General features: G+C 44.2%; 2 protein-coding genes across 3 annotated transcripts; one reads left to right on the forward strand and one right to left on the reverse strand.

Annotated features, from left to right (window-relative positions):
* Positions 1 to 10: 10 nt before the first annotated feature.
* LOC105285587 (cytochrome b-c1 complex subunit 8) lies at positions 11 to 818 on the reverse strand. Its single transcript, XM_011349861.2, has 3 exons — positions 708 to 818; positions 331 to 496; positions 11 to 206 (listed from the first exon to the last, which is right to left on the reverse strand). The coding sequence occupies exons 2-3, from the start codon at positions 482 to 484 to the stop codon at positions 112 to 114; spliced, it is 249 nt and encodes an 82-aa protein (XP_011348163.1). The 5' UTR covers positions 485 to 496; positions 708 to 818; the 3' UTR covers positions 11 to 111.
* Positions 819 to 1474: 656 nt separating this feature from the next.
* Positions 1475 to 19676, forward strand: LOC105285592 (lysine-specific demethylase lid). Of its 2 annotated transcripts, none has more exons than XM_011349872.3 (18): positions 1475 to 2121; positions 7392 to 7608; positions 7700 to 7860; positions 7945 to 8313; positions 8440 to 8718; positions 8811 to 9303; positions 9759 to 9886; positions 10044 to 10238; positions 11533 to 11987; positions 12081 to 12342; positions 12423 to 13251; positions 13434 to 13642; positions 13717 to 13941; positions 14058 to 14139; positions 14234 to 14646; positions 14854 to 14977; positions 15305 to 15450; positions 15813 to 19676. In XM_011349872.3, the coding sequence occupies exons 1-18, from the start codon at positions 1903 to 1905 to the stop codon at positions 15819 to 15821; spliced, it is 4815 nt and encodes a 1604-aa protein (XP_011348174.1). In that variant the 5' UTR covers positions 1475 to 1902; the 3' UTR covers positions 15822 to 19676. The 2 variants fall into 2 exon arrangements, with proteins under 2 accessions (XP_011348174.1, XP_011348173.1); XM_011349871.3 differs by having other exon boundaries at positions 15859 to 19676.
* Positions 19677 to 19908: the final 232 nt, after the last annotated feature.

Raw genomic sequence — 19908 nt, forward strand, 5'->3', positions numbered from 1 at the left:
ATATTTCTAGTCATGTTTATCAGTTATATTATTTTTACTTTCGCATAAAAGAAAGTAAGATTAATTTATTGATAAACTAAGTGCCAAACTAGAGATTTATTCACCTATATTTTATACGTCATTTTCATAATCCTTGGGGTTCTTCCGGGAAATTGCTTCATTTTGTTCTTTCGACCAGTTTATCAGCAAGTAGGAGAACATGAAGACTGCAAGACAAAAAGAATCGGTTCATGAGCATCAATGTACATCTTGTAACATTAAGAGATAACCGAATACGTAATTATCTTATAATCAAATGTGTAATTACTAAATATATGGATTACTACTTACAAGGAGCGACACGAAATACGCTACCCTGGAAACGGCGTATCAGATTTGGTATACTTTCAGTGATCATACCCTTGAAGGCTTTCTGCTCGTATGGACTGAGCCGGAAGTAGGCAATGCCATTGATTTTCGCTAAATTTCCAAACTCCTTTCCCATGTTGGCTCGAGCCTAAAAAATTCAGTCTTACAATTGATGATGTCTAAAGAAACATAACCAGTCTCAAATGACAGTCATGACAAAATGAACTATTGAAATAAAAATGGACTATTGGAATTCTTATTTGTTTATGCATCTGTAATGTTCAAGTTTACGATTTTAAATTTGCTCTTAAAAGATTTCAAACGAAACAGTAATTTTAGGCATTAAATAATTATGTAACCTCTTCATACTCAGCTACGTGCGAAGTATCGTGATATCTTTGCCGTCAATTCTCCATCGACTGTTTCGAGATGTACCATCCGACAGCTAACAGGATACAAGTAACTAGAGCTGTACGTAGTAGTTTGTGTCCAATCAAAATCTTTGTTTTCTAGAGACTCTAGCTAATAATATCGAGCAAAAACTTTTTCGTTTCACTGCAAGTCCATATTACGCATGCGTAATGTTGTTATTTGTTCTAAATGAATTAAAGTATATTTCTCAATATTCTCGATCTCCTCAATATTCTCCAACAATACACACCCCCCATGCAACGCCAAATGGCTAAAGCCCGTATCAGACTACGTATTAAGCCCGTATCAGACTACGTATTGGAGATTGAAGATTGCAAATTGGAGATTGAAATTTGACCAATCAGAACAAAGCAATCTGGGTCTTCTTTGTTTTGATTCGTCAAATTGCAATCTCCAATTCGCAATCTCCAATCTCCAATACGTAGTCTGATACGGGCTTAACGCAATGCGAAAAACGCATTACAAATTTTTATTTTTGCGTACCAGTTAGCACTACGAATGCTACAAAACACTTTCTATCCTTCTTTTAGGACTGCAGCCCTAATACTACGTTCGTATTGGTCCGTCATCACGTGATCCGGGTCGTGAAGGAAGCGAGCAGCCGCCTCTCCGTGCATCACCGCATTCGATGACGCTACTGTCGCACCGTTATTCGCGGCGAATCAGTGTTCCGGACGTTCGAAGCCTGGCGAGGGGTGGGGAGGGGCTACCGAAACGCAGAGTGGAACGATCAGTCGTGGTGTACGTGCGGTTGGTGAGAGCCAGCGAGAGAGAGGATCCGTGCATCGTCGATGCCATCGTCGGTGTGATACGTGACCCGTTGCGCGTCGTTCATTGTCAGGCAGCGTTCCAGCAGCACACACGGCAAGAAAGATGATCGGCACGGGAACTCGCGGTTACATGGTTACGCGGTCACCCCGGGTCGTCCAGTAACGTCGCCCGGTGGTGGTGGTGGTGGTGTGGCGGTGGTGGTGCCTGGCGCCCCGAAGTCCTTGTTCGAGTTTAAAGTGCGTGGCGTACGTGCTGACCAGCCGAGCCAGCAGCAGCAGCAGCAGGAGCTAACCAACCAGCGAAGCCAGCGTCGGAGGTAGGGACGGAGGACGCGTGCCTGCCGTCCTTGTCATGGGATCGAGGCACAACGAGAGCCGTAACAGTTGTAATCACCGTTGCGCCCAAGACATGGCCTGCGACCGTACCGAGAGCGACTTCGAGTTCGCGGTGCCGCCAGAGGCGCCGGTATTCGAGCCCACCAACGACGAGTTCCACGACCCGCTCGCGTACATCGCGAAGATACGGCCGATCGCCGAGAAGTCCGGCATCTGCAAGATCAAACCGCCGCCCGTGAGTAGCCTGCGCAATGTCGAATATGGGATAGATGATCGGAGCCCTGTATTCCGTAAGGCGCGTCGTTGCGGTCCGTTTTTTACGGACGATGCTCCAGTTATCATCGACAGCATCGTCGTCATCGTCGTCGTTGTTATCATCGTTGAAACGAGTTTGCGTTGAATTGATCGCCTCGTGGTTCGTAGGAGGTTCAAGAGGCGGGGGAATTCCTGGGCGAGAGAGTCGTACATTTTCGAGCATGCGACCTCATTTTTACGAGCGACGATTCGTTCCGCGGTAGTTGAGTACAGAATCGTCGACGATTACGAGACAGCGACGATAACAACGATAAAGACTGGGGGAAGGGAGGCGGACAAGGAAAGGATCCCGCGTGGGTTCCCTACGTCGTGCGTTCGATGCGACGCACGCTTATGCGAATGTACACGCGCACGTACGCATACGCGTGCACGCGCTCTGTGCTCTTTCAACGGCGTCTCCATGTTTCTCCATCCGCGGCATAACGACCGTGCCATGCCATGCCGTGTCGTCGTCGTCGTCGGCGTCGTCGTCGGCGTCGTCGTCGTCGGCGTCGTCGTCGTAGCGCGCTGCGTCGTTTACCGAGGACGTCTGCCAAAACAGAAAGGCAGGAAGGGAAGGGACGGACGGAGAACTGGGAAGAAAGAAAAAGGCACGATTCGTCGTGCGACCAACGAATGCGAGACGGGACGCGAGGAAACGACAGGCTCTTTCTCTCTTAGCAGCGTTACGCTACGACGATATTAATGGATGCGCCGAGGTGGCTCCTTCGAGCCGATGATGATGCACCGACGTCGGTGACGTCGACGACAATGGCAGCAATAGAAATAATAACGCCGCAGCAATAATAACAATAATCATCATCATCAATGCGAATCGTAGAAAAATCGCCGAGCCCGAGGATTCTCGCGTCGATTCACGATTGATAACGAGGTACCACGCCACGGAGAAAGAGAGCACGCGAACCGCCATGTAAAATGGCCGAGACAATGCGTGATGCGATGTCACCGCGAGGATACGTCATGAAATGGGTCTATGAAACTGAGGAAAATTTGGGAAGCGCTCGTGCTCGGGGATTTATCGTCGACGACACCGGGGAAATCGATCGCGAAACGGCAAACGTGATCCCGTTATCGGCGCGCTGTCTGCCTGGAAACCAAACGTGTGTGCGCTTCTTGAAGCGACGAGGAGGCATTTCCTCGTCCTCCCTCGCGCGCAGGGAGACCCTCCGGAATAGCGTCTCGATCTCCCTGGGAGATCGGTGCATCCCGGATCGCATCGCGAGGGACGCGATGATTCCCGAGCGCGTTGCAGTCCGCCGCGTGACATAATTCTTTCCGCGCCTGTCGTCACCTTTCACTCCGAGAGCTCTCTCGATCTGTCGAGTCGCACGTCTCTCGGTCGTGTTCGATATTTCATGCGGTTTTCGCCAAACGAACGAAGTCTCGCGCGATTCCTCCTGCCTCTCGACAGCGGAAGCGACTTCGTCCTTTACGAGACCGTCGGTCTCGCGACCGCTCGCACGTCGTCGTTGATTTACGCCACCATTAGAAACGATTTGCGCCATTTTGTTTTCGCTCGCAAAGAGGAAAAAAACCTCCTCCGGCCGGAAATCGCATGGTTTTCGTTCTCAGGTGGCTATCTGCGCGGATCGAAGAGAAAATATTGTTGCTAGCTATATATTACCCAATGCGAGATTTATATCGATATTTTCGAGAAATTAATCCCTCGTCGAGGAAACTGCGCGTTTCGATGGCGCCGTGTATTTATGGCTCGAAATGGTCTTCTAGAAAAATACGTGGGTGTTACGTAAATACATTATTTCATAATTCACTGACGAGTTATTAATCTGACTGTTATGAGCGCAGCAAAAATTCGTCAGGAAATAACTTATAAAATCCGAAAGTTTGTTTGCTCGAATTTTGATTATCCAATATGACTATACGTTTTCGTTCTATTACAAAACTGGCCTTGCCAGCCTCGCATTCGGCACTCGAGTCGAGGCAATTTTTACGCGACCGTGACGTATCTCGGCGAGAGATAATGATAATAATAAGTCTTAATAATTCACCGTAAAGATTATACATAATAGTGTTTTCGTGAGACCAGAAAGTGGGACTTGAAGAGGACGATGACGATAACGTGTCCGCGCCGCACGCGATTGTGTCCGCGTCGGTTTCTTCGACAGGTGTATCAAAAGCGTCAAAGCGCCGCGACCTCTCAAGTAATTATTGATTTTAGCTACGCCGGCCAATCAATACTTAATAATTATCTTGGCTGATCGTTCGCGGTTCTTCTGCCGCAGCAGGTTTTGATTCGCTCTCTGTTCAACGTGCGCCTTGATTGTTTTGTCACTGATGTATCTTTTTTCTGGCTTTATTTCATTTTGACAGGATAAATTCGCGAGAGCCACTGGAATACACGATCACAAGTGCACTGTTTCTTCATCTAAACATCTGACGTGCATGATATTGAAGAACCGCTTGAAGTTCTGGTTTTGTTGATCGTGATATATGTGCGTCGACGAATGTAACGTGATACGAGTTTTTTTGAAAACATTTAATGTTTAATGCAGTGTTGGAACATTTCTGACATCAATATAGAATTTCATGGAATCAATATTCCATGAAGAAGAAGTAAACTCGCGCATGAGGAAATTCCGTTTGTGCATTTTGCGTATAAAATATTTAATAATTTAATAATTCTTTGAGTGAATACTTGTGTTACCATCTCTAATATTCAAATTAAGATAAATATTTAACCTCGAAACAAAGTCTGGTGAAATATTGTTTCACACGAGAAAGAGAGAGAGAGAACAAAATGCAAAAAGAATGGCGGCGCATGCACGAAGAATCGATGGACGTCCTGTGTCCCGTGAGAACAGTCTATCCGGAAGCGACGAGGCGAAACGCCCGCACCTCGAAACCGTTCAAGTGCGATTGCTAGAAATGCGGGAGGACCATGGCGATGGTTATCACTGGAGTTATCGAGGCTGCTTTATCATTTGTGTCGCTCCCAAATAGGTGATAAGACTGCGTCGCTTTGTGCCGCTTCACACGTGTGAAGTTAGGCACATTAGTCGTATCGAACTCTGTCTCGATATGTCTGTGCACCTTGGCTATCGATATTGTAAAAATCAAAAACCCTAGATTTGTCGTGTCGCATAAACTTTTCGTGCTGGCTCGTTCTATCTTCTCTTTTTCTCTCTGTAACTCTCATTTCATTTTAAATACGAGAAGTGTAAATAGTGCAAGGAGCCTCTCCGCAGGTTTTTCGATCAGTGTCGCGCGACTCTTTAATTCGCGTTTCTCAACGTGACGTTTAAATTTTCGCGCGCGCGCGCGTTTAATGCTTGAACATTAAATTACCAGATACGCTCTGAGTCATAATGCGACTCGTACCTAGACGCGTCCGATGCGGAAGTGACCGATTTCAGAGGTGAAAGTACAAACGACGCGGTGCAGTGCGGCGCGTCGAGAAGAAAAAAAATCCGACCCGGCTGAATCCCGAGTTGCTCCGCGACGAAGTGCACACTTCGTTTTATTTATCGCGTATTCTTTCGCGTACCGTGCGCTCGTTTATCTCGATCGCTTTACTTAACGCGAGGCATTCCCCGAATTTCACCGAATCGCTCGTCGAGTCGAGTCGTGCGCTTCGCTCTCTTCTGGCGTGTTAATCCGCCCAATTTCGGAACGTTTCGGATCGATGAATGCGAAATGAGTCGTCACGACGGGCTTCGTGAACCTCGGCGGAAATTTCCCGAGCACGCAATCGGGTGCTCTTCCCTCGTTCTCGTTTGGCGGACGAGCGGTACGCCATTGCGTTACTCATATTTCGCCGAGCGTGCCGAGCGTTGTTGCGCGCCGTGCACTACTGCACTGCACTGCACTGCAGTCTGCACTACACAGGTATACGTGCACAACGGGATAGCTCGGCGAGGAGCTGTCCTCCTCCAACGCTTTCTCGGGAGTTGATATTTCCAAGAGCACGCCGCCATTACGAAGTCGTCATAGAACGTTACGCACGCGAGCGTTGCAACGCTCGTAAAGCGACGACTTTGATCAACGCGTTTTACGATTGCGAGCAGAGCGAGATAAAAATTCGAGTTCCGACGATGCTTCTTCGGCAGCTTGTTAAAATTCTAGGTACGAGGAAACTATCGCACGACGGTAGATGATATATATTATCGGTCTATCTTGTGAATCTGGGTCGAACTTTTCTTACAAAAATGTCGCGTGTTCACGATCGTGTATCCTCAGCGCTTTAAATATGTTTGTTATAATAATTTAGTAACTTTCAAGAAACGATCGTTTTGCTTTTCTTATGCTGTTTCATCTTACAAGAAGGCTAAATTTCTTTCAATTCGTTGGCTTCATTCATTTTTTTGTTAAATATAATAGAAATAAAATATCAAAATCGAAATTGATGATGAGTTATTTTATTTAGTATAATTAACTGATAACAATCAGAGAAATTTTATTCTTTAGAAAATGCAATTAATCTTCGTGTATACTGCAGTATCACATAAAGTACTTTCGAAACCTTTATCGATTCTCGTTTGATCGTTTTATCGCATAATTCTTACGATGTGCCGTGATGTATATATTTAGAAGCACAATTGAGATCGGATACACATTATTATGTGTATTATTGTTTTATCGTAGGCATTACGCGCAGATAATAATTATTTCAGATGATTCTACGATTTTGTAGCAATAAAACAAGTTAAACGCATCATAATTATAAAAATTTGTTGAAACATTATTGAGGATTGGATACACTATCATGTGTATCATTGTTTTATTGTAGGCATTACGCGCAGACAGTAATTATTTCAGATGATTTTTTAGCAATAGAAAATGTATATGTTTGCTATGTTATTATATATTTAATTCAAAATATTTGGATGGGGTTTGATAGGTTCTGACAGTGCCAGAATACTGATATAAAATCCTAATATTTTTGTTTTAAAGTTAAATGCTTTCGAAGAAAGCGAACTTCGTTGAAAACTAAATTATCCCTCTATTTCTGCTATAGACCATTGCATGTTGCGTTGGTAAGGTCCACGTACACAGAGCCGCGTCTCTAGTTACGACCCGAAGTAATACCGGATGTTCAGCCCCCCGTGAATAAGTAATAACCATTGTCGATATCATGCACGACCGCCAATCGATCTTAAAATAGCAACATTTTGCAAAATTTCACTTTCCATGCGGAGGAACTATTTACAAAAAATATTGTTTGCCTTGCAGAATTGGCAGCCGCCCTTCGCCGTGGACGTGGACAAGTTCAAATTTGTTCCGAGAATACAGAGGTTAAATGAACTGGAGGCCAAGACAAGGATAAAGCTTAACTTCTTAGATCAAATCGCGAAGTTCTGGGAGCTCCAAGGTTCCTCCCTGAAAATCCCGCTTGTAGAACGTAAGGCACTGGACTTGTATTCGTTACACAAAATAGTCACGGATGAAGGTCAGTTTATTTATCTTTACCTGCGTGGCGTGTCAGCTGTGTCTCTGTAACAGTGATATTTGTAGTTCTGATTTTCGCACGTTGTTTACAGGCGGTATAGAAACGGTGACAAAGGAGAGGAGGTGGGCTAAAATTGCCAACAAGTTGGGTTACCCGTCTGGACGAAGCGTAGGCAGTATACTGAAGAATCACTACGAGAGAATTTTATATCCCTTTGACGTCTTCAAGCAAGGAAAAACGTTGTCAGACCTTGTAAGTCACTTCAATCTGCGTGAAAACACTCGTGAGGCAATTCGATCAATCCGTAATTCATTGTTCGGCTTATTTCGCACGCAGAAAATCGAGCCAGACTCGGACGTGAACGAGAAGAGGGACCGCGACTACAAACCTCACGGCATAATATCTCGACAGCAAATTAAACCGCCGAATGAGAAGTTCTCGCGGCGGTCGAAACGATATTCCGGGCAAGAAGAGAAACAAGATGTATCGATTAAACAGGAGGATTGCAAGGAGGAGTGCGACTCGGATAACGAGTGCAAGGAGAAGGTTAAGAGCAGGTACTTCATCTCCGACACGGACAAGAGCAAGGAGCTCAAGAAGTTACAATTTTACGGACCAGGCCCGAAAATGGCCGGTTTTAATACCAAAGAGGGAAAAAAATCTAACAAGACTCGGGGCTTGAAGCTCGTTTATGATTTCGATCCTGTAAGTGCAACATGTATTGCCAATAAATATAAATTATTAATAGTACCTATTGATAATTGACACTATTTAAGGTTCTAAGTTGAGTAATAAATTTACTAATTATTAATTAAATGATTGCTTATTCAGCTGGCGAAATACATTTGTCACAACTGTGGAAGGGGTGACAATGAAGAGAGCATGTTGCTGTGCGATGGCTGCGACGATAGCTATCACACCTTTTGCCTCATGCCGCCGCTGACCGAGATACCGAAGGGTGACTGGCGGTGTCCTAAATGCGTCGCCGAGGAGGTCTCGAAGCCGATGGAGGCGTTCGGCTTCGAACAGGCGCAGAGGGAGTACACGCTACAGCAGTTCGGCGAGATGGCCGATCAATTTAAGAGCGACTACTTCAACATGCCCGTGCACGTGAGTCCGCGTCATTAGCCGTCATCGCAAGATATATTCAATAAATTATTTTATTAAATTAAATTAAAAAATAAAAATAAAAATATTTGTAGATGGTCCCAACGTCGCTGGTGGAGAAAGAATTCTGGCGAATAGTCTCGTCCATCGACGAGGACGTGACGGTGGAATACGGCGCCGACCTGCACACCATGGATCACGGATCCGGATTCCCGACGAAGACCAGCGTGAACTTGTTCACGTGCGACCAGGAATACGCCGAATCCTCGTGGAATTTGAATAATCTGCCGGTTTTGCGCGGCAGTGTGCTCGGCCACATCAACGCCGACATTAGCGGCATGAAAGTGCCGTGGATGTACGTCGGTATGTGCTTCGCCACGTTCTGCTGGCACAACGAGGATCACTGGAGCTACTCGATCAATTACCTGCATTGGGGGGAACCGAAAACCTGGTACGGCGTACCCGGCTCGCAGGCGGAACGCTTCGAGCATTCGATGAAGTCCGCAGCGCCGGAACTCTTTCACAGTCAGCCCGATTTGTTGCATCAGCTTGTCACCATTATGAATCCGAATATATTGACGAGTGAGGGTACGTCGTGCATAATTATTTCGTTTTGGCAAGCAAGCGAAACGAACAAGAAAACTAACAAATTCCCTAAAATTTGTTACTACAATCGAAGTTATTTGTTTAACTTTCGTAGCTGTAGAATATTAATTTTTTCTAAATGTAGTTTACAAATGTAAAATATCAAGTTTTATAATTCTTTGTTTCCGAGCAGAATTATCATTATTTACCGCTCGAGAGACAACGGAAAAGATAGCAATTTCAAACATACACTTCAATCATAATACACGGCATAAACAATCGTGCTTCAGTGTCTGCAGTAAACAAAAGACGATTGTCTTGTGAAATTCTTGCGCATTCGGGGCATGAAAAGACACATTGTCAAGAACGTCTGAAGACGCGTCTGCAAAGAGCAAATTAGTTGGCTCGGTAATTGGAATTTCAATAGACGCCTATTTTGAAATATCGTCGTTTTACAGGTGTACCGGTATTCAGAACGGATCAACACGCAGGTGAGTTCGTCGTGACGTTCCCGAGAGCGTATCACGCCGGCTTTAACCAGGGATACAATTTCGCAGAGGCCGTCAATTTCGCACCCGCAGATTGGGTACGTACATCCGGTCAAATAATCAAATTTAATATTTTATTCAAGCTTCGCGTGAACGCGATAAACACGATAACAGTGTTGGAATATTCAATAGTTCAAATTCAATAAAATTGAAATTCAAAAATATTAATTTAATACTGTTCTTTTTTTCAAACAGCTGAGGATCGGACGGGATTGCATCACGCATTACTCGAACCTGAGGAGGTTCTGCGTGTTTTCCCACGACGAGTTGGTTTGCAAGATGTCCCTGGACCCGGACTCGCTGGATATCGGAGTCGCGACCGCGACGTATCACGATATGCTGCAAATGGTGGAGGCTGAGAAAAAACTGCGAAAAAACTTGCTGGAATGGGTGAGTTTATGGATTCAAGTTTTTCTCAAGTGTCACGCGCGTTCGTTACAGCAAGGAGGTACCTTTTCCGTTAGTCTTCCCATTTTTCCATTTTATTTTCAATTGCTGCTGCATCGTGATTATTTATTTCCTCATAATTATTACACCGTATCGACAATTTCATAATGATAAATGGTAAATAATGAAACGGTTGATTTCATCGTGTAATTTCAAGATTTCAAGGGAAATCGTATACAATTTTGAAATCTCGCAATTGCGATAAGTATAATGTGTATGTGTGTACACGCTACATAATCGGCTCGTCATAATTTGTCATAATTTGTCATAATTGTTCATTCTCGTGTTTCCATCTCGTGAAGTAGACGCACAAGCTGCATTTGCACATAACTCGATTACGCGCCGTGAATCGATGATACGCGTCATAGGAATACGGTCTTATTTCCAACGCGAGAGAGAGAGAGAGACGAGCCCGACATGTGCACCGACAGTACATCTACGCGCCGAGGGATCAACATATTCAGGTCAAGTAGTACACGACGTGCCAACAGCGCGCGCTCACCCGCTCACGTACCGTACGCGCGCGCGCACGCATATGTGGCGCTATACGACGCGCGCGGGAAAAAAAATCGTGTACGTGTGCGTCGGTCGCCGATACCGCCGTAACGTGTTGTGCGTGTTGGTGTTGGACTGTGGCAGGACTGTCCGTCCACGTTATAAACCCAATTAATGCCGCCACGTATTTTCGCCGTTTCCGATCCGGTCGTGCCTGTTGTCGGTGTTGTCGCGTATCCGTCGTCGAAATAGCGTTCGCGCCGCGCGCGTTGGGTCTTGACTGATTTGTCGGTTATTCGTCGCGTTTCCACGGATTATGTAACTTGCTTTGCACATAGGTGAGTATGAGGAACAAGAGAGAGAGGTTATGTTTTCGAAGTCCATGATGCTAAACACGCAGATCCATTTTCTCGCGATCGCGGCCGCGCAGCAGGATCCTCCGAGGAACGCGCGATCCCGAGCGGACCGTTGACGCGGAATTGCGCCGGGCGGAATTGCTTGAGCGCGCGAAGTGTGTGTTCGCGTGTTCGTGCGTACGCGTTTCGCTGCGGCCCGCCGCAGATGGATACATGTGCGTCAGTGATTCACGCGTTTCTCAAGTCGATATCGTTTTGAGAAAGGGATCCGATCTAACCTAACCTCTTTCGTTATTCGAGAGAGAAGTTTCACGTTGAGAACGCCATCGGCGGAGAAATTGCGATTGTCGTGACGAAAAATTTTGATGAACTGCGTTTCCTCCTAGGGTGTGACGGAGGCGGAACGTGAGGCGTTCGAGCTTCTACCGGACGATGAGAGGCAGTGCGAGGCGTGCAAGACTACCTGCTTCCTCAGCGCGGTTACGTGCTCGTGCCACAGCTCGCAGTTAGTCTGTTTGAGACACTTCACCGACCTGTGCGACTGCCTGCCAGAGAAGCACACGCTGCGTTATCGTTACACGTTGGACGAGCTGCCAATCATGCTGCAGAAATTAAAACTCAAGGCCGAGTCCTTTGACTCGTGGGTGGCCAAGGTGAAGGAGGCGATGGACCCAAAAAGCGACAAGATCGAGCTGAGCGAGCTGCGGGAACTCCTGAACGAAGCCGTCAACAAGAAATTCCCCGACTGTGAATTGCTGACAGCACTAACCACTGCAGTGCAGGATGCTGAGAAGTGTGCGAGTGTCGCGCAACAGCTATTGAACAATAAGCAGCGTACGAGGTTGGTAAATTGTATAAGATTTTGTTTCAAATTTACTCTCATACGATAATGGTACGTGTTTGCTGACTTTTGCGTGATTTTTTTGTCACATAGAACCAGACAATCGGTCGATACCAAGTATAAACTTACCGTGGAGGAGTTGACCCTCTTCTACAAGGAAATAACCACTTTGTGCTGTGAACTAAAGGAATCGGATGGCGTGAAGTTCATACTGGATCAAGTGTTACAGTTCCAGAAGGATGCAGAGGACTTGGAGTCCAAAGAGGAGGACTGCGACGTCGAGAAGTTGGAGAAGTGCATCGACTTCGGAGACTCCATCTGCATCGAGCTGCCTCAACTCGTACGACTGAAACAGGTATGTAATCGTGACAAGACGTAGTCGTACATCCGTCCTCTAAATTCGATACATTATTAATCGAGCGTTTCACCTCGCAGAGATTGGCACAGATACAATGGTTGGAGGAAGTAAAGTCTCTCCAGGACGATCCAAAATCGGTTAGCCGTGATGAGGTGGCGAAGCTGATCGAGAAAGGTATGACGACACCGCCCCACTTCAGCATTGAGAACACGTTGTCGGAGCTTCACGCGTTGACGAAGGCAATCGACAAGTGGGAGGAGAAGGCGAAGGTGTTCCTTAACACGAAAAATAGGCGGACTATCGCGGCCGTGGAGGAATTCATTCGCGAGGCGGACGAGGTCGAGGCGTACCTGCCGAGCTTGGACACGCTCCAAGACATATTGAACAAGGCGAAGAATTGGACGAAACTGGTGGACGAGATACAGGCGAGGGACAATTTCCCGTATTACGACACTCTGGACGACCTGATCAGGAAGGGAAGGAACATCCCGCTGCATCTCGACGCTCTCCCGATACTAGAGTCTACCCTCTCGCAGGCGAAAGCTTGGAAAGAGAGGACCGCAAGGACATTCCTGAGAAAGAACTCGCACTATACGCTAATGGAGGCACTCTCGCCGCGGATCGGCGTTGGCGTGCAGGCGATGAAGACCAAGAAGAATAAAGGCGACGAGTCTATGGGGGCCGTGTATGTCTGTGATACGAAACTGGACGATTCGAGCGATTCCGCGAACGTGGTGGCCGCCTTCAAGCTGGCGGAACAGCGCGAGATGGAGGCGATGAGGAGTCTGAGGGAACGTAATCTAATGAAGATGAAAGCGGACGTCGAAGACTCCAAGTACTGCGTCTGCCGGCGGCCAAAATTCGGCGTCATGTTTCAGTGCGAGCTCTGCAAAGATTGGTTTCACTGTAAGTACGACAATATAAGAGAAATAATAGTCGGCAGTATCTAATTCCGTGTTGTCTCATTTTAATATTATATTTAAGTTATTCCAGCATTTTTCTAATAATTTAATTTTTATAATCTCAATTTTTTAATTTTGTCACCTAAGTTTCTATGTCTAATAATTTATCGATTTCATCTGTCGCAGCAAACTGCGTGCCTTTACCCAAGACATCGTACAAGGGTAAACCACCAGGCTCGAGGGACATGAAGTTCCTGTGCCCGTGTTGCTTGCGATCTCGACGTCCTCGACTAGAAACGATACTAGCCCTCCTAGTGAGCCTCCAAAAAATTTCGATCCGTTTGCCGGAAGGTGAAGCCCTGCAGTGCCTCACGGAACGTGCGATGAATTGGCAGGTAAGCGTCGTATAACGTCAATCATGTTTTCATGTTATCTGAGCAAACTTTTAGCTAATGCATATGTTAATCAGGATCGAGCGAGGCAAGCACTGGCCACTGAAGAGATCTCTTCGATACTTACGAAACTTTCTGTGATGTCTCAAAAGTTGGTGGAGGCGGCGGCGAGGGAGAAGACGGAAAAAATCATCAGCAGTGAGTTGAAGAAGGCAGCGAACAATCCGGAATTACATCAAAGAGTGCAGGCTATCGCGCCTCTCAGCGGAGTACATTCGGACGATAGTACTCCTAGTACTGCAGTGAGTATCAATCATTGGAATTTTAAATCAATAAAGTAAATAGTAAGTAAATGATCACGAATGATCACAGTTTTTAATTCTAAAATATAAACATAAATTTATTTCATACATTTCAGGATGACGATGACGATGTCATACCCATGGACGATGAACCGACGTGCAGTACATTCAACAGCAACGAGCACGCGTATTCTTACAGTAAGTTTCCGAAGTTACAACGTTTTGTTTTTACAATTGTAATATTCTGAGTTATTCGATCAAAAAATAATTACATTTCACGTTATTATTCCAGTTTCAAAGATTCGGCGGAAAGCGCAGTTGACTGACAACGGCAACGACTCGCTTGGCCTGTTATCAGCGAGCGCGAGATCGCGCTTGGAGGAACTGATGATGGAAGGCGACCTGCTGGAGGTCGCACTGGACGAGACGCAGCACATCTGGCGTATCCTGAGTCACATGAATAGTCACAACACCATGCGCAAGTACAAGTCGCTCGAGGAAGTTCAGGCAAACATCAGTCAGGAGATGAAGGATGTGAAGAAACGAGGAAGGAAAAGGAAATCGGACGAGTCCGAGACGCTGAAGAAGATCGTACGGCCGAAAGTCGACGAGAAGAACGTGGTTAAACGCAAGGTTGGCGTTCCCGCCATCAAGGAGAAGAGACAGAGCAGCTCGCCAGTCCCCGTGAAGCGTGGGCCTCGAAAGGTATTTGAGTTCTTGGGGACGATCGTGTTTCAAGTTGAATCTTTCGTGATGAGTTTATCAAATATAATAATAAAAATTTTAAAAATTAATAAAATAAAAAAATAATAAATTTTCATAAAATAATTCGAGAGATAATATATGTCTATCAAATATATTATTATGATTAAATGTTAAAAGCACGCGATTTCAATCACGCACGAATTGCAGATGAAGCGTAAGGAGGGCGAGGAGGGACCCAAGAAGCGAGGTGGCAATCGTATGAAGAAGACGAAGCAAGAAAGCTCCGACGAGGAAGACGATTGTGCGGCGGTTAACTGCCTGCGGCCTAGTGGTAAGGATGACGTTGCGTATTCGCAACGTGACTTTAACGAGATACCTTCTCTCGGCGTTACTAATGTTTCCGATGCATAATAATATTATAATATACCGTAACATATAACATTGTTGTCTGCTGCAATAAACATTGTATTGCCCATGATCGTGTACGTAAATTTTTTGATCACGTAGTGCGTATACCGTACGAGTTATTTTTGCATACGCATTTTGATTTGACGATATTTTTCTTACCACACCCACGCATTTGTTTCTTGTTGAATTACGATTTCTTTCTTTTCTGCCAGTGTTGTTTCATATTCGTGTTTTTTTATTTGTTATTTAGGTAAGGAAGTTGATTGGGTTCAGTGTGACGGTGGCTGCGAGGGTTGGTTCCATATGCATTGTGTCGGATTGGATCGTACAGAAATCGCGGAGGAAGACGATTATATTTGTAGCAACTGTAAAGAGGCCAATGATCAGAACGCATCGGTAAGGCTCGGAAAAGTTTAATGCGTCACACTTCGCTTGTTCACCGGGTTTTTATCATTTTGATTCTTGTAATATCCGCCATTGTGTGCATTATGTTGTGTATACCGTCATCGACCATGTATATTATTTTACATCTTACTTTATAAATACGAATTCCATTACGTAAACGCATGCGCGCGCCGGCTCGTTCCTTATCGTATCTCACGCGATCAAATTTCGTTTTATTATCGTTTTCGATATCTTACGCCGATTATATTTATTTGTATTATCGATTATTATTACGTCAGACAATAGTTTTAGAGCGAATCGTTTTTTTCTGTTTTTTTTTTCTTGTCAAACATTGCATTCGAAATCCGCGCCAGATTCTCTGAATCATCAGGCCTGGATGCACTTCTTTCCCTTTCTCAGCCCCAGGAGTACCACGACAGTGCTACCGACACAGAAGAAAGCGTCTAGGAGAGCGACGTACCTCGTCCCTAGGACCCGCTTAGCCCACTTTGTGTCGTCCGTTAGGCTCCGCACGGGACTCCGGGGCTTTTGCGATAATCATGACTCTACGAACACGCGATCACGAGAAGTTAAACTTTACGACTATGTCTCTCTCTCATTGTTGTCTACAAAACACTGTCTACGATTGTCATCGTGAAACAGTCCAACTGCAGTTTCTGGGCGGACGAACTTAAGAGGTGCAAAGTATTATAGCGTAGACGAGTTACGACGCACGGCACTGGTGACGTGAATCAGCGTTTCCTATACCAACTATGGTTCTTTCTTTCGTCTGTGAGGATTCGCGAGAAATTACATTACTCGTAGATGTTAATTAGCACCGCTAGTCAATCGATCTGCATTTATATCGAAATTTTCGTTTACGTAGCTGCACGATGCTTGGTAGCGTTCGAGTATCATTTCTGTGCTTCCACGAATGCGTTTACGCGCGCATCTTCGAAATTCGATTAGGCACGAAAAACGTTTTTTTTTTTATTTGAATCTGCACGAATCTGCGAAAGCATTCTTTTATTTCATCTACTTTGGAATGTTCTTCCTTTTTCTTTTTACCAGAAATCATAAAGTAATCAAGCAAGATTTTTCATTTCTACATCTCACCGAACGGCGGACGAATCGCGGATGAACCGTGATACCCACACGCCCATGTTCATGATTTCGCGATTGTCTGGATAGGAGGATGCTACGTTTCCGTTTTGCAGTTTCTCGTGCATGTCCGCGCCTCTTTATCGTAGAAGATCGACCGACTTGTGCGAGTATAACGATCAACACGAATTATTCGCAGCTACGTTAACAGCACGATTTGTGCGTAACTGTATGTCTATCTTGACCGTTGACATTGAATCGAGCGAGCCAAGGTAACCCGGACGACGATACGGATGAACGCCGCGAGGACGTTCTCAGCGTAGCGACGGCCGAAACACAGAGCTGTTTCGAAATACCGTCACGTCACGGCGGGGAAAAGGCGCTGTCGAGTTTCCTTTTCTTTTTCTTTTTGTATCGGCTTTTAAGTGTCTCTTGAGGCGCACAAGGCGACGAGCGAGTGCATCACCTTTGCGCCGAGCGGTATGTACAGACTAGACTGAGACATGCGTGTATGTATTATGATGATTATAGATTATACATATGTTAGAATTATATTAGATATATATATATCAGAAAATACATAGAGACTAAGCGAGCTCTATAGTTTGTATAAAATAAAAGGAAACGATTAACGTACGAACAGACACAAAAAAAATAGCATATCTATACTCTGCCTTCCCGAAAATGTAGACGATGTACCAGTATTCTTGCTGTCGATTTTGCACCAGAGGCTATACAATTGTACTGCGTCTTGCGTTTGTGTTACATCTTTACATGTTCGTCGATATCACTTTTTCTTCCATTTCTTTCTCGTCACTTTCGTTCACTCTGGAAAAGAAAATTGTAGTTTCCGATTTCCTAATAGCGTAATCATCCATTTATTAATTTACAGTAGCTTTTATTTTATTACGAGCCGCGGCAAAGAATGGTAAATATCTTTTTGTGTAAATATCGTCCACAGAACACCTATGCGTATTATAAGTAACGGACACGTCATAAGTAGCAATTAGTTTCCCCCCATTTTGTTTTTCCTATCTCATATCGTTCATTAAATAAAAAAATTAAGTGAAAGATACGAATCTGGGTTTTATTCGTTCCTTGAGCACTTCCAGTGCTATCTGGAGGGTCAGAATTAAGATATCGGATCACTATTAAGCACGACAAGTTTGTGGATTGATATCTTACGATATAAACTATCATTATGATAAGATTATTAGTTTGTTAATCGAGAAGTATACAATTAGAAGATATGGACAAGACATTTACGTTGTTAAGAATTATAATTTTTTTATGTTCTATAGAGAAACTTCACGTTATTAATTGATAAAGAAAGACAATCGTTGATCTGGAAATTTATCATTGTATCGCTAAATATTTACAGTATATAATTTAAAAATTGCAACAATCGATGTTTACGTAAAAGTGTCGCGTGCAGTTATATTCATCCGATTGTGAATGTGTGGAAAGCAGAGTGCTTTGTATACAAAAGCAGAACGAAACTTTTATCTAAGCTAAGTCGCGAGCGGCGTCTAAGGAGATGAATTTTGTACAGCTAAACAAACCCGAGAAAATCTCAACTTTCCTGCGTAGATTTATATCAGGAAAAGTAAATCGGCGAGTGCACAGTTTGTTTTAAATGTTTGTACAGCATTGTCGAGCATTTCTGGACGAGTCTTGACGCTCAATGAACGGGCTTAACGAAAGCGGAGGATTACACTTTGCTGTTAATTGTAACACAAACAAAGCATGGAAGAAAACACGATTAACAGGATTTACTGCAGCGCGAATGCAACTCTGAGAAACGCGAGTCAACTCACGTGCTCGCATCTGTATCTGTAATCGTCTGGGCGATCTGTATATGCTAAATCTGCATTTAAAACGGGCTGTGAGAGAAAGAATCGACGAGACATATATATTTTTCTACAGATCGGCGAGGTCCGATGATCGACCATCGTTCGATCATCGTGTCGGTCGCGACGCAGGTAACGCAATGTATTCTTAATGATGGTATTTTCTAAAACATAAATCGCATTACATACGAATATATTTTCTATTTCTATTATATCTTATATATATGTAATAATTCCTCTATTTTTATTTCAGTTGCTTTTTCAATGCATTTCTTTTCGACGCTTAAGGCAAAATGGTTTACTGTTGGAGAGTTACTCATTTTGGCTGAGGATACTGTCATTAACGATATATTATATCGCACAATTGCGAAATGAAAAATCGATATTGCCTGATACATTCCAGCTTCGTCCCAGTCACTGGAAAGTTCTTCTATGTTATCGTAAAACGCGTCGAGCATTAATCGACTCTTCGACTGTCGACGGATTATTATAATCACTTACAGTTTAGAGTTACCTAGGGCAAGTGCCTACGTTTCCGAAACACTATCACGTGCCTCGATTTCTTCGTCGTGCGTCGAAACTTCTCGGTAGCATCACATTCTCAGTGTAACACACGATAGTCATGCACATGTACGTGTTAAATCAACGTGAATCGCTCGAGATTATTAGTCGCGACCGATTCGTGAGCATCGTTACATTTTTTATGCAGCTAATTTTGTACATATGCTTTTGCGACTTTGACACGCATGTTACATACACGCACAACGAACAGTAGACATTGTATATTTCGGGGAACGACTCGAGTGCACAACTTTTGCATGAAGAGTGGAGAAAATATTTTTGCAAATTAATTTGTATCATTGGAACATTTCTTACTTATTTACTTGATGTATATGCATTTTTTAAAATACAGATTATCATCATCAGGATCGTAATCTTCTCTCTGCTGGGCGAACATTACGGTACATTGCGATTTTAATATGTGAACACGCGTTTTGTACGTCTTTACAGAATTCTGCTGTATGCAACTCGCTGCATTGTATAATTCACTTGAGACGTGATGAAAATGCGTGGCTCAGTATTCGCTATCGAGGACAACCGAGACAGAAAGACGTCTCTGTAATTTCTGACTAGCGGCTAACGTGATAGACGTAGTGATAAGGATGTGTCACTTTTCGCAATAGGTCTTTATTTGGAGGCTCCGCTCCATTCGATAAGAAAGCGATTTACTTCTTGTTGCATATATTATCATAGATGTATCTACCAATAAAACCATTTGACGTCAAAGAAGCCGTTATCTAATTTTCAAGATTATTACATACTTCTGATACTATTATCCGATCGGATTCTTGATGTTATTTCGTAATTCGTGTTCTCAATATTGCCTATTATCTTTTATCTGATTATTATCTCTTTTCTATATTTAAGCATCATAAAATTCAGATTTATCATTCGTCGAATTATTTTCAATCGTGATCTGAGTTCGAAACAAAATCTTAACAAAATCGGTTTTGCATAA

This window comes from Ooceraea biroi, chromosome 4 (assembly GCF_003672135.1).
Source record: "Ooceraea biroi isolate clonal line C1 chromosome 4, Obir_v5.4, whole genome shotgun sequence".
NCBI classification, from domain to species: Eukaryota; Metazoa; Arthropoda; class Insecta; order Hymenoptera; family Formicidae; genus Ooceraea; species Ooceraea biroi.

Excerpts from the sequence above, each read along its gene's own strand:
- LOC105285587 (XM_011349861.2), bottom strand. The coding sequence starts at position 484 with ATGGGAAAGGAGTTTGGAAATTTAGCGAAAATCAATGGCATTGCCTAC. Across the intron at positions 207-330 it reads CGTATTTCGTGTCGCTCCTT|TCTTCATGTTCTCCTACTTG; the intron begins GTAAGTAGTAAT and ends TTTGTCTTGCAG.
- LOC105285592 (XM_011349871.3), top strand. The coding sequence starts at position 1,903 with ATGGGATCGAGGCACAACGAGAGCCGTAACAGTTGTAATCACCGTTGC. Across the intron at positions 8,314-8,439 it reads TCGTTTATGATTTCGATCCT|CTGGCGAAATACATTTGTCA; the intron begins GTAAGTGCAACA and ends TTGCTTATTCAG. Across the intron at positions 14,140-14,233 it reads CGAGCACGCGTATTCTTACA|TTTCAAAGATTCGGCGGAAA; the intron begins GTAAGTTTCCGA and ends TTATTATTCCAG.